The 13706-nt window shown below is 44.0% G+C and overlaps 1 protein-coding gene across 1 annotated transcript in view; it reads right to left on the minus strand.

The window, feature by feature from the left end:
• atp2c1 (ATPase secretory pathway Ca2+ transporting 1) overlaps positions 1-13706 on the minus strand; it is a 53737-nt gene that overhangs the window by 6890 nt on the left and 33141 nt on the right. The window contains exons 9-19 of the mRNA XM_053327363.1: positions 13083-13151; positions 11908-11983; positions 10666-10732; positions 8491-8615; positions 7598-7791; positions 6781-6870; positions 4600-4704; positions 2915-3071; positions 2086-2249; positions 1031-1037; positions 569-666 (exon numbers count right to left, since the gene is read on the minus strand). Of these exons, the coding sequence (XP_053183338.1) occupies positions 569-666; positions 1031-1037; positions 2086-2249; positions 2915-3071; positions 4600-4704; positions 6781-6870; positions 7598-7791; positions 8491-8615; positions 10666-10732; positions 11908-11983; positions 13083-13151 (1152 nt within the window). The remainder of the gene's footprint in view (positions 1-568; positions 667-1030; positions 1038-2085; positions 2250-2914; positions 3072-4599; positions 4705-6780; positions 6871-7597; positions 7792-8490; positions 8616-10665; positions 10733-11907; positions 11984-13082; positions 13152-13706) is intronic.

The raw sequence follows: 13706 nt of genomic DNA on the forward strand, positions 1-13706 counted from the left end.
ACGATATCTAGTCTTATATCACGATATTACGATACTAAGACGATATCTAGTCTTATATCACGATATTACGATACTAAGACGATATCTTCACGATATTACGATACTAAGACGATATCTAGTCTCATATCACAATATTACGATACTAAGACGATATCTTCACGATATTACGATACTAAGACGATATTTAGTCTCAAATCACGATATTACGATACTAAGACGATATCTTCACGATATTACGATACTAAGACGATATTTAGTCTCAAATCACGATATTGATATAATACCGATATATTGTCCAGCCCCAACATATGTATAATGTTCACTAATAAAACAATAAAAACACTTTAAGCACACAACATGAAAACATAAAAATATAATTAAAAAAAAAAGGTTAAAAATATCTTTAACCATTAAACTCTGGATGTTTGTACCAACAGTGGAGACGTGATGAATAAAGACAGAATATGACAGTTATATAACGGCTTGTGTTCATCGGACAGGTTCGAGTGTTTTATGTCACAGTGTGTGAAATGAAGTGATGTGTTAATGTGTGTTTGTCGTTTCTCACTCTGGAGACGATGTTTGAAAGCTGCTGCAGGTCCAGCTGATCCACCTCGTCTCCGGATAAACACTGACAGCCTTTAGAGAAGAGACCCAGACGGCTGGCTGCAGGGGAAACAGACCAGGACCCATTATTAGGAACATTTGAGACGATGGAAGTACAAAACTAAATATATAACAGTCTTTCTCATGAGTTTAGATTCTGGGAAGCATTTAGAAACTATTTAAATGAAAGAAACAGAATGAAATGATCCGAACCCTGAAGTTTTAAAAAGTCTTTCTGTTTGTGTGTGCATGTGCAGATTAGTGTGTTTGTGCATACTTTGGTGCTAATTTTAAACCCTGCCATTAATGTGAGACAGTCACTCGCCATATGCGTTTTAAAAAGTTTGTTTTGGCGAATAAAATAATTAGGTCACTTGCCATTGGCAGGCTGCTGTAATTGCTTCACTGTAGAACAGCGAAACACACACAGACTACAGCTACAGCAGGTCTACTGACGTGTTTCAGATTTCACAGTAGTCTCTGGCTGTTCATGAGACTCACTGCTTTGAACGACCCGATCAGCTCTTAGTTTATACTGCTATAGGCTTAGACTGCCGGGGGACTCCCATGATGCACTGGGCTCCTCTCTCCTCCTCCCTCTCTCTCTCCATCCATCTATACTAAACTTCTTCTCATCTCACAGGTAATCTGGACCTGTAGACGTCCGGATGATAGATTCCAGTCCTGGACCTTCTCTCTCTCTCTCTCTCTCTCTCTCTTCTCTCTCTCTCTCTCTCTCTCTCTCTCTCTCTCTCTCTCTCTCTCTCTCTCTCTCTCTCTCTCTCTCTCTCTCTCTCTCTCTCTCTCTCTCTCTCTCTCCTCTCTCTCTCTCTCTCTCTCTCTCTCTCTCTCTCTCTCTCTCTCTCTCTCTCTCTCTCTCTCTCCTCTCTCTCTCTCTCTCTCTCTCTCTCTCTCTCTCTCTCTCTCCCCTTCCTTTCTCTCCTATCTACTCCAACCGGTCGAGGCAGATGTTCTCCCACTCTGAGTCTGGTTCTGAGGGTTCTTCCTGTTAAAAGGGAGTTTTTTTCTCTCCACTGTGTCTCATGTGGGAATGTTGGGTCTCTTTAAAGTTAAAACCTGAAGAGTTCGGTTTAGAACCTGCTCTATGTGGAAAGAGCCTTGAGATTCTGTTTTTAATGAGCAGTTCAGTTGCCGGTAAAGACATATTTATAACCTGATTAATAGGTTCACCTCTTCAGTCTCTTGTGTGTTACTGTAGTTCAAGCTATTGTTGAGTATCTATTTAAGTTAGGTGTAGATGTAATTATAATAAAAATAATGATCATATTAATCAAAAGGGAAGTATGAAGACTTTTTTAATATAAGGAGTCAGCTTTGATTTTGTTTTTTAAAGTAAACTCGTACTGAATCACTGACGGATGTTTGATGGATTTTGGTGATTTTCACTTCTGCTGAAAAGTCACAAATTTTTCCAAAAATCTCTGAGCAACACTGGTTCCTGGCTCTTGACCTATAGACACGGCCCGTCTCCTGCGAGTCTCCGGTGATCATCTTGATGGCGACTCCCGAGTTGATGAGAGTCGCCACGGCTTCTTTGACCCCTGACCTCGGAGGGTCGATGATGCCCACCAGACCCAGGAAGCTCAACGCTCCCATCTCTGAGCCAGACGCAAACGCCAAGACTGGAAGAGGAAGGAGAGAACATATTAACATAATGAACATCGTCTTAAGAAGGAAAGATGGAAGGAAGGAAAGAGGGAAGGAAGGAAGGAAGGAAAGAAAGAAGGAAGGAAGAAAAGTCGGAAGGAAGGAAGCATTGAAGAAAGGAAGGAAGGAAGGAAGGAAGGAAGGAAGGAAAAGGAAGGAAGGAAGGAAAAGGATGGAAGGAAGGCAGGACAGATGGAAGGAAGGAAGGAAGGAAGGACAAACAGAATGAAGGAAGGAAGGAAGGAAGGAAGGAAGGATGGACAAACAGAAAAGAAGGAAGAAAGGAAAGATGGAAGGAAGGAAGAAAAGAAGGAAGCAAGAAGTGGAGGAAGGACGGACAGAAGAGAAAACAGGAAAAAAGAAGGAAAGATGGAAGGAAGGAAAGAGGGAAGGAAGGAAGGAAGGAAAGAAAGAAGGAAGGAAGAAAGGAAGGAAAGATGGAAGGAAGGAAGAAAGGATGGAAGGATGGACAAACGAAGGACATAAGGAAGAAAAGGAGGAAGGACAGATGGATGGAAGGAAGGAAGGAAGGAAGGAAGGGAAGCTTGATTGATCAACTGATTGAGGAACAGTGCAACAGTGAGGAATCAAACATGAATGAAGCTCATACAGATCCAGAGATGAGCTGATGAATCTTTACCTCTCAGCCCAGCGCTGCCCATGTAGCTGATCTGCTGCTGGTAGAGCTCCCTCTGCTGGTGGCTCAGAGGAAGTACGCTGCCTCTGCTGTTATAAGAGCTGCAGAAACGAATCACCTGCTCGTACGCCCCCTTCATGAAATACACCGGAGGCTTGTCCTGAAGGAGGAGGAGGAGGAAGAAGAGGATGAGGAGGAGGAAGAAGAGGATGAGGAGGAGGGGGAGAGAGGAACAGGAAGATGAAGAGGAAGAAGAAGAAGAAGAAGAAGAAGAAGAAGGAGAAAAGGGGAGGAGGAGGAAGAGGAGGAGGAAGAGGAAGAGCAGGAAGGGTGGGGGGGTGGAAGAGGGAGAGGAGGAAGAGGGGAGGAGGAGGAGGAAGAGGAGGGGGAGCAAGAGGGGGAGGAGGAGGAGGAAGAGGAGGAGGAGAAGGAGGAAAGAGGAAGAGGAGGAGGAGAAGGAGGAAAGAGGAAGAGGGGGAGGAGGAGAAGGGGGTGGAGGAGGAGGAGGAGGAGGGGGAGGAGGAGGAGGAAGATTTAATAAAGCTCATTATAACAAAGTTCCTTCACAGACTCATTAATTCATATTTTCATATAAAAGACTAAAAGATTCATGACTTTAAGTAGTTCACAAAAAAGTTTCAAAATAAGACGAATAAAAATGTGTTTTATCTTATTTTATTTCTAAAAACATTTTAATTAGTTTGATCCTCTGTCCTTCAACTATCAATAATTAATAAACTATGAGCATTTTATTCTTTACGCTTTTATTGTGAAATTTCATTCCTATTATTTATCATCACAAAGTATTTTTTCTCTTATTTTGTAATTTTTATAAAGCTTCAACATCAAGGCAATAAACCTGATTCTGACTCTGAAGATATTTATAGTCAAAAATCATCAAGGTCTTTAATAAGTGAGAGACTTCGTTATATATAAAGCAGGGGTGTCAAACATGAGGCCCGTGGGCCAGAACCGGCCCGCAGAGGGGTTCAGTCCAGCCCACTTTCCTTCCTGTCTTCTTTTTCTTTCTTCCATCTGTACTTCCTCCCTTCCTTTTATCCTTTATTCATTCCTTCCTTTTTTCCTTTCTTCGTTCCTTCCTTTCTTCCTTTCTTCCTTCCATCTGTCCTTACTCCCTTTCTTCCTTCTGTTCTTCCTTCCTCCCTTCCGTCCTTATTTCCTTCCTTCTGTCTGTCCGTCTTTCACTATCTCTCTTTCCTACCTTTCTTCCCTCCTTCCTTTTGCCTATCTTTCCTTCCTTCTGTCCTTCCTTCCATCTGTCCTTCCTTTCTCCCTTCCTTCCTTCCTTCTGTCTGTCCGTCCTTCACTATCTCTTTCCTACCTTTCTTCCCTCCTTTCTTTTGTCTGTTTTTCCTTCCTTCCTTTCTTCCTTCTGTCCTTCATTCCATCTGCCCTTCCTTCCTTTCTTCCTTCTGTCTGTCCGTCCTTCACTATCTCTCTTTCCTACCTTTCTTCTCTCCTTCCTTTTGCCTGTCTTTCTTTCCTTCCATTCTTATTTCCTTATTTCCTTCCTTCCTTCCTTCCTTCCATCTTTTTAATGATCCGGCCCACATCAGATCAAGTTGGTCTGTATGTGGCCCTTGAATGAAAATGAGTTTGACACCCCTGATATAAAGTATCAAACATCATGAGGTATTGATTAGTGATTATTAGAGGAGAGTTCTGACCTGCTGGGTGCGATGAACGCAGCGAATCGCCATCCACTTCTTATCTGAGGTGAACGGATGCTCCTCCACACGCACGTACTCCTGCTGGAGGCCTTCTAGACCCATCTACACACACACACACACACACACACACACACACAGAGACACACACACACACACACACACACACACAGAGACACACACACACACACAGACACACACACACCAAAAGAAGGAAAAAGACAGCTTGGTATTGTGACTGCGTATTAGAGCCATATATGTACATTTACACCATTTGACATTTTGTGTGTGTGTCTATGTGTCTGTTAGTGTGTGTGTGTGTCTCTGTCTCCCTATGTGTGTGTCTATGTGCCTCTGTGTGTGTGTCTCTCTCCCTATGTGTGTGTGTGTCTCTAACTATGTGTCTGTGTGTTTCTCTCCCTACGTGTGTGTGTCTATGAGTGTGTGTCTCTCTCCCTATGTGTGTCTCTATGTGTGTGTTTTGTATTTATAAAACTGTGCCTGAGTCTTGAAGTCTTATTTAAACCTGAAGCAGCTTTTAAATCTAGTTGAACATATTTCTGAATAGCTCATCTTACAAATGAGCCTTAAAATAATATTTCTGTCTTCACTTCTGAGCTCAGCAGCAGTCGGTTTATTACAAATATGAAAATGTGAAAAAACAGCCAAAATTAAAAATTAAAGACGAGCTGTGTGACTCATCGTCTCCCCCGGTTACACCAGAGACCAATGAAAAAGAGAAGATGACGAAGATGAAGACAATGTGTCATCTGGAAGCTTCTTCATCCTTCAGGCTGCACAGATTCGTCTTTTCATCATCACGACTGTTTGTGCAACGAGAGATGATGCAACACGGTGGACATATCTGCTGCAACCCGACTTCACTGCTGCTACTGCTACTACTGCTGCTGCTGCTGCTGCTACTACTACTACTGCTACTGCTGCTGCAACCCGACTTCACTGCTGCTACTGCTGCTGCTGCTGCTGCTGCTACTACTACTACTACTACTGCTGCTGCAACCCGACTTCGCTGCTGCAACCCGACTTCGCTGCTGCAACCCGACTTCGCTGCTGCAACCCGACTTCGCTGCTGCTACTGCAACCCCACTTCACTACTACTACTACTACTACTACTGCTGCTGCTGCTGCTGCTGCTGCTGCTGCTGCTGCTGCTGCTGCTGCTGCTGCTGCTGCTGCAACCCGACTTCACTGCTACTGCTGCTGCTGCTGCTGCTGCTGCTGCTGCAACCCGACTTCACTGCTACTGCTGCTGCAACCCCACTTCACTACTGCTACTGCTGCTGCAACCCCACTTCACTACTACTACTACTACTACTACTACTACTGCTGCTACTGCTGCTACTGCTGCTACTGCTGCTACTGCTGCTGCTACTGCTGCTGCTACTGCAACCCCACTTCACTACTGCTACTACTACTACTACTACTGCTGCTGCTGCTGCTGCTGCTACTGCTGCTGCTACTGCAACCCCACTTCACTGCTAATGCTACTGCTGCTGCTACCCCACTTCACTACTACTGCTGCTACCCCACTTCACTACTACTACTACTACTGCTACTGCAACCCAACTTCGCTGCTGCTGCAACCCAACTTCGCCACTGCTGCTGCAACCCGACTTCACCGCTACTGTTACCCGACTTCACAGCAGCAGCAGGAGAAGAAACCCTGAGAGGAAACTCAGTGAGAAGGGTTTATATGTGTGTGTGTGAGTAAGAGTGTGTGTGTCTATGAGTGTGATTAAGAGTGTCTGTGTCTCTGTCTGTGAGTAAGAGTGTGTGTGTCTATGTCTCTCTATGTGTGCATTTGTGTCTATGTGTGTATGTGTGTGTGTGTGTGTGTGTGTGTGTGTGTGTCTCCTGTGTGTGTCTCTCTCTCCTATGTGTGTGTGTGTGTCTCTCCTATGTGTGTGTCTCTCTCTCCTATGTGTGTGTGTGTTTTGTCTTTGTAAAAGTCTTGAAAAGCTTTTTAAAGTCTATAATGTATTCCACCTTTCTATCTGATAGAACATCTCATGAGTCTGCTCTCTGAGGACCTTCAGCAGGCCATTTCTGGGCCGCAAGCCGCATGTTTGACACCGCTGATAATGGTCTAGTTGAATCCTGCGTCTGGTTCTTGTCTTATTATCGTATTCAACACAGAGAATCTCAGGTGTGTGTTTTTACCTTCATAGCGAGAGCGATGAGAGCTCCTTCTGTAGGCCGACCCAGCAGAGTCCTGCTCCTGATGATGGAGTCATTACACACACAGCCCACCTGGACACATACATACACACAGAGACACACACACAGAGACACACACACACACACACACACACACAGAGACACACACACACACACACACAGACACAGACACACACACACACACACACACACACAGACAGACAGACAGACAGACAGACAGACAGACAGACAGACAGACAGACAGACAGACAGACAGACAGACAGACACACACACACACACACACAGAGAGACAGAGACACACACAGACAGACACACACACACACACACAGACAGACACACACACACACACACACACAGACAGACACACACAGACAGACACACACACAGAGACACACACACACGCAGAGAGACAGAGACACACACAGACAGACACACACACACACAGAGAGACACACACAGACAGACACACACACACACACACACACACACAGACAGACAGACACACACACACAGACACAGAGAGACAGACACGCACACACACACACACAGACACACAGAGACACACACAGACAGACACACACACACACACACACACAGACAGACAGACACACACACACAGACACAGAGAGACAGACACGCACACACACACAGACACACAGACACACACAGAGACACACACACAGACACACACACACACACACACCAGTTAATATTTATTAACACATTTAATTTCATATCTTATATATTTTAACTGAAGCTTTATAATAAAGTAATAAACTCCTGAAGGTGACCTCTGACCTCTACGATCCTGCTGATGGACGAGCAGGAGAAGCCGTGGATCATCTCTCCGTCCAGTAACACCTCTCCGGCTCCGTTGTATCCTACGCCCGTCACCTCGGCGTGGAGTCCGTCAGACGTGTACAGCTGAGTCACCGTCATCTCGTTCTTCGTCAGCGTTCCAGTTTTATCAGAACAGATCACGTTACAACATCCTGACGAGAGGAAACACAAAATACACAAAATACACAAAAAACAGACACATGAATATCCTGAATATCACAACATGGACCAGACACACTGATGCTGACTGCAGCAGGAAAGAAAGATTCATTCCTTCCTTCCTTCCGTCCTTCCCTCCTTCCTTCCATCTTTCCTTCCTCCTTCCCTCCTTCCTCCCTTCTTCCCTCCTTCCTTCCTTCCTCCCTTCCCTCTCTTCCTTCCTTCCACCTTTCCTTCCTTCCTTCCATCTTTCCTCCCTTCTTTCCATATTTCCTTCCCTCCTTCCTTCCAGCTTTCCTTCCTTCCTTCCTTTCTTCTCTTCCCTCCTTCCAGCTATCCTTCCTTCCTTCCTTCCCTTCTTTCATATTTCCTTCCCTCTTTACTTCCTTCCATAATTCCTTCCTTCCTTCCTTCCTTCCATCTTTCCTTCCTTCTCTTCCCTCCTTCCTTCCTTCTCTTCCCTCCCTCCTTCCTTCTCTTCCCTCCTTCCATATTTCTCTCTTTCCATCCTTCCTTCCTTCCCTCCTTATTTCCTTCCAAAGACAGATTAACAAATACAATGAAGTTCAATTGAAAGCCAGATTTAAAAGGTCAACCTTAAGTTTATATAAAAATATTACATTATATGATATTATACTGTATTACATTATATGATATGATATCATATTATAAAGTGTGATGTGAGAACGAACCCAGAGTCTCTACGATGGGAAGCTTCTTGACGATCGCTCGTTTCTTCACCATCCGCATCACACCGAGCGCCAGAGTCACCGTCACCACAATGGGTAAACCCTCAGGGATCGCTGCTACCGCCAGACTGAGGAAGAGGAGGAAGAGGAGGAGGAGGGGGAAGAGGAGGAGGAGGAGGAGGAGGAAGAGGAGGAGGAGGGAGAGGAGGAGGAGGAGGAGGAAGACAAGGAGGAGGAGGAAGAGGAGGAGGAGGGAGAGGAAGAGGAAGAGGAGGAAGAAGAGGATGAGAAAGAGAAAGAGGAGGAGGAGGAGGAGGAGGAGGAGGAGGAGGAGGAGGAGGAGGAGGAGCAGGAACAGAAGGAGGAGAAGGAAGAGGAGGAAGAGGAGGAGGTGGAGGAGGGAGAGGATAAGAAGGAGGAGGAGGAGGAGGAGGAGGAGGAAGAGGAAGAGGAGGAAGATGATCAATGAGCAATAATCAGCAATAATAACAATCCATCTATCTAAGTGTGTTTTTGTGGTGCAGCAGGAAGTTTGGTTATCTGAGTGAAATATGATGACTTCCTGTTAATGTAACCCTAACCCCCCCCACCAAACATAAAACCCATCTTTCTTTCCTTCCTTCCTTCCTTCCTTCCTTCCTTCCATCTGTCCTTCCTTCCTTCCTTCTTATCTGAGTGAAATATGATAATATGATAACTTCCTGTTCATCAACATAAAACCACAACTCCTTTCTTTCTTTCTTTCTTCCTTCCTTTCTTCCTTCCTTCCTTCCTTCCTTCCTTTTCCTTGTCTAACCCTTCATTGATGTGCTTGCAGACAGTAACAGACTCTTCATGTTTCAGCCTCTTTACTCTGTTTAACGTCCAGCTGATTAAAGACTTGTGTTCTTCTCTCTCAGCTGTTTCATCTTTAGTTCCTACTCAGAGATCTTTAGTGTGTTTCCTGAGACGCAGCTGAGAACTACAGACAGAGTGTTTAAAGCAGAGGGGAAAAACATGAGGAACGTGGGCCAGAACTCTTCCTTCCTTCCTTTCTTGCTTGCTTCCATCTTTCCTTCCTGCCTTATCTTCTTTCCTTCCTTCCATCTGTCCTTCCTTCCTTCCCTCCACTTCATGCTTTATGATTTGTGTATTTTGCTGCCTTGTGAAACACTTTGTACGTCAGAGCTCTTTAAATAAAGTTTATTATTATAGTTAAATGTAGAGTTTGTCATATTGCACAGCTGTGAATGTGTAATGACTGGAGCTTGTATAACATGATGTGGCACAGATACATCCTGTAGACACAAGGAGTTACACCGAGAAAAGAAACACAAGGAGTTACACCGAGAAAAGAAACACAAGGAGTTACACCGATAAAAGAAACACAAGGAGTTACACCGAGAAAAGAAACACAAGGAGTTACACCGAGAAAATGTGTGTTTCTGTTTGAGGATCAGATCTCATGTGTGTTGTTACATGTGAGACAAAGAGCGCCACTCCCCTGTTATTTATAGTAAGATATGATGATGACACACAGACACACAGACACACACACACACACACACACACACACACAGCTGAGCAGGAAGTGAGTCCTGCCGATCAGCTTTATAATAACAGCTGTGTTTGATAAGTCAACAGACACAAGTCAAATATCAAACACACAGATCAGTGATGATAAGAGTTGGTAAGATGATGAATCCATAAATCAGTTAAACTAGTTTTAAAAGCAGCATCAGGTTTGTTAAAATGTAAGACTGTAAGTAAGACTGAATGCTCCTGAAAATGTCAAATGGTGTAACCACAGTAGATCACCTACAGTGTATTTAAGTGGACTTATACTAATAATTAATAAATCCTGATCTCCATGGTTACCCAGATGAAATGTAATATTTAGAACAATAGTATTCCATTAGCTTTATTTAATATAAAAGTTATAATGTAAGATCATGCCAAACTAGTTGATATGCTGTTTTATTGACTATTTACTGTTTTTAAGCTAGTTGAATTATTTGGTACAAAGTTTTTATGGTTACACCACTTAGACATTTTTACCATAATCCTCTAATATATTCTCTCTAAATGGATTACAAGCAGAAATTTGATGCTGGGTCCACAAAAAAAGAATGTGTGCAAATTATTCATACGTTTATTTTCACATTTTAACCCTTCAACTCTGAGTCGTATATAAAGTACCTGACTCCGATGGTGAACATGTCCATGATCCTTTTCCCCTGCAGCCATCCGACCAGCATGATGACTCCTGAAACCAAACACACAACGACTCAGCACACAGACAGGAAGTAGAGAAGCAGCACCACTGAACCCAAACACACAACAACTCAGCACACAGACAGGAAGTAGAGAAGCAGCACCACTGAATCCAAACACACAGACAGGAAGTAGAGAAGCAGCAGGACTGAACCCAAAAACACAGACAGGAAGTAGAGAAGCAGCACCACTGAGCCCAAACACACAGACAGGAAATAGAGAAGCAGCACCACTGAGCCCAAACAGACAGACAGGAAGTAGAGAAGCAGCACCACTGAGCCCAAACAGACAGACAGGAAGTAGAGAAGCAGCACCACTGAACCCAAACACACAGACAGGAAGTAGAGAAGCAGCACCACTGAACCCAAACACACAACGACTCAGCACACAGACAGGAAGTAGAAAAGCAGCACCACTGAACCCAAACACACAGCGACTCAGCACACAGACAGGAAGTAGAGAAGCAGCACCACTGAACCCAAACACACAGACAGGAAGTAGAGAAGCAGCACCACTGAACCCAAACAGACAGACAGGAAGTAGAGAAGCAACACCACTGAACCCGAACACACAGACAGGAAGTAGAGAAGCAGCACCACTGAACCCAAACAGATAGACAGGAAGTAGAGAAGCAGCACCACTGAAACCAAACACACAACGACTCAGCACACAGACAGGAAGTAGAAAAGCAGCACCACTGAACCCAAACACACAGCGACTCAGCACACAGACAGGAAGTAGAGAAGCAGCACCACTGAACCCAAACACACAGACAGGAAGTAGAGAAGCAGCACCACTGAACCCAAACAGACAGACAGGAAGTAGAGAAGCAACACCACTGAACCCGAACACACAGACAGGAAGTAGAGAAGCAGCACGACTGAACCCAAACACACAGAGAGAAAATAGAGAAGCAACACCACTGAACCCGAACACACAGACAGGAAGTAGAGAAGCAGCACCACTGAACCCAAACAGATAGACAGGAAGTAGAGAAGCAGCACCACTGAAACCAAACACACAACGACTCAGCACACAGACAGGAAGTAGAGAAGCAGCACCACTGAACCCAAACAGACTGACAGGAAGTAGAGAAGCAGCACGACTGAACCCAAACACACAGACAGGAAGTAGAGAAGCAGCACAACTGAACCCAAACAGACTGACCGATGATGCCGAAGGAGTAGAGAGAGAGCTGCTTCCCCAGCAGATCCATGCTCTTCTGCAGCGGAGTCTTAGGAGCCTGAAACACACAAAACAGGAAGTAGAGTTTAGAGAAGACGTGATAAAAGCATCAGCCGAACATTAAGCTGCTAAAACACATTAAAACATTAACACAATCATGAGTTTTTTTCCTCCTCTGGTCTCCTGGAAGTCTGTGACTCTGCTTCAGTTCATTAAATCTCTGCAGCAGGACGTGTTGATCAATCTGTGGCCTCTGAGCCGAGACATGACAGAGAGCAGCGACAGGCGGCGTTTGTGTGTTTACCTTCATTAAACCACCTGATCACACACACACACACACACACACACACACACACACACACACACACACACACACACACACACACACACACACACACACACCTGTTTTTACTACCTCGTGGGGACCCTGACTGAGTTCCACCCTCTCTAAAGGGTCTAGAGACATCATTTTAACTCCTAAATTCATCATAATTCTGTTTGAACAAAAAAATGACTTGAAATATCAATAACTCACACAAATCCGAAACCTCAATTTTGCCCCCCTCGTTGGGACCCGTAATGCTAACGTCTATTAGCAGGCAATTGACATCACTGTTAGCCACAGTACAATTCATATTCAGTATTTGAATAAATGTTGGATTGAAACCCTGACCCAGGGGGCTAATCGCTAAGCTAATATGCTAATACGAAGCTAACATGCTAATATACACACTTACACACTTTGTCAGGAAAAGTTCCCCACACTGCAGTATCGTGTGTGACCTCTGGGGTTCACACAAACTCAGGAAAACCAACCCTGTGGGGACCGGGCCTATCAGGAGGCTGTTTGCTATTGATTCCAATGCTCGTTCCCATGGAAACCAGGAGTCGGTCCCCACAGGGTTGGTAATATGTCAGGTTGCGGTCCCCACCAGGATAGAAAAATGCGCACACACGCACACACGCACACCTCTTCACACATCAGAGCGGTCGGTTGCAACTCGATATTCAAGCTTTCTATGAACGACACGTCAGCTCGTCAGCCGGCTTTGTCTCTAAACACATCACACACTGACAGATCACACTGTGATATCACAACTATATTATATTATATTATATATTTTTTTATATTATACCTACATCAAAAGGATTCTTACCTCTTCTGCTTGCATCATCTTGAACACTTCCCCAAACTCAGAGTTTTCTCCGGTTCCTATGACGATTCCCTGAAACACAAGATGAAAAGCTTCAAACAGATTTAAGATTTAAAGTTCTTCAAAAAACCTGAGCGTCTAAATCTTAACATGAATTCTTCTGTTACATATCATAGTTTCTAAGAGCAAGATGATGAATTCATAAATCAGTTAAACTAGATTTAAAAGCAGCATCAGGTTTGTTAAAATGTACATTTAGTATTTTTGTTGGTTTTATATCATTTGAAATGATATTTGCACCATTTTTTACCAAAAGTAAGACTGAATGCTATTGAAAATGTCAAATGGTGTAACCACAGTAGAATGATAAATATTACATATTTTATCACCTACAGTGTATTTAAGTGGACTTATACTAATAATGACACATCCTTCTCAGTAAACTCAAACAGATGTCTGTGAACCTGTATATTATCAGATGGTATCACTCTTTTTTAACCAACAGGAGCCAACAGGTCAGAGTGAACCAGACAACATCTCAGTTAAAAGCAATCAGTACAGGTGTTCCTCAAGGTTGTGTCAGCTCCCCACCTCTGTTCACAGTGTACTCCAACGACTGTATTAGCA

The sequence above is a fragment of the Scomber japonicus genome, chromosome 10 (assembly GCF_027409825.1).
Source record: "Scomber japonicus isolate fScoJap1 chromosome 10, fScoJap1.pri, whole genome shotgun sequence".
Taxonomy (NCBI): domain Eukaryota; kingdom Metazoa; phylum Chordata; class Actinopteri; order Scombriformes; family Scombridae; genus Scomber; species Scomber japonicus.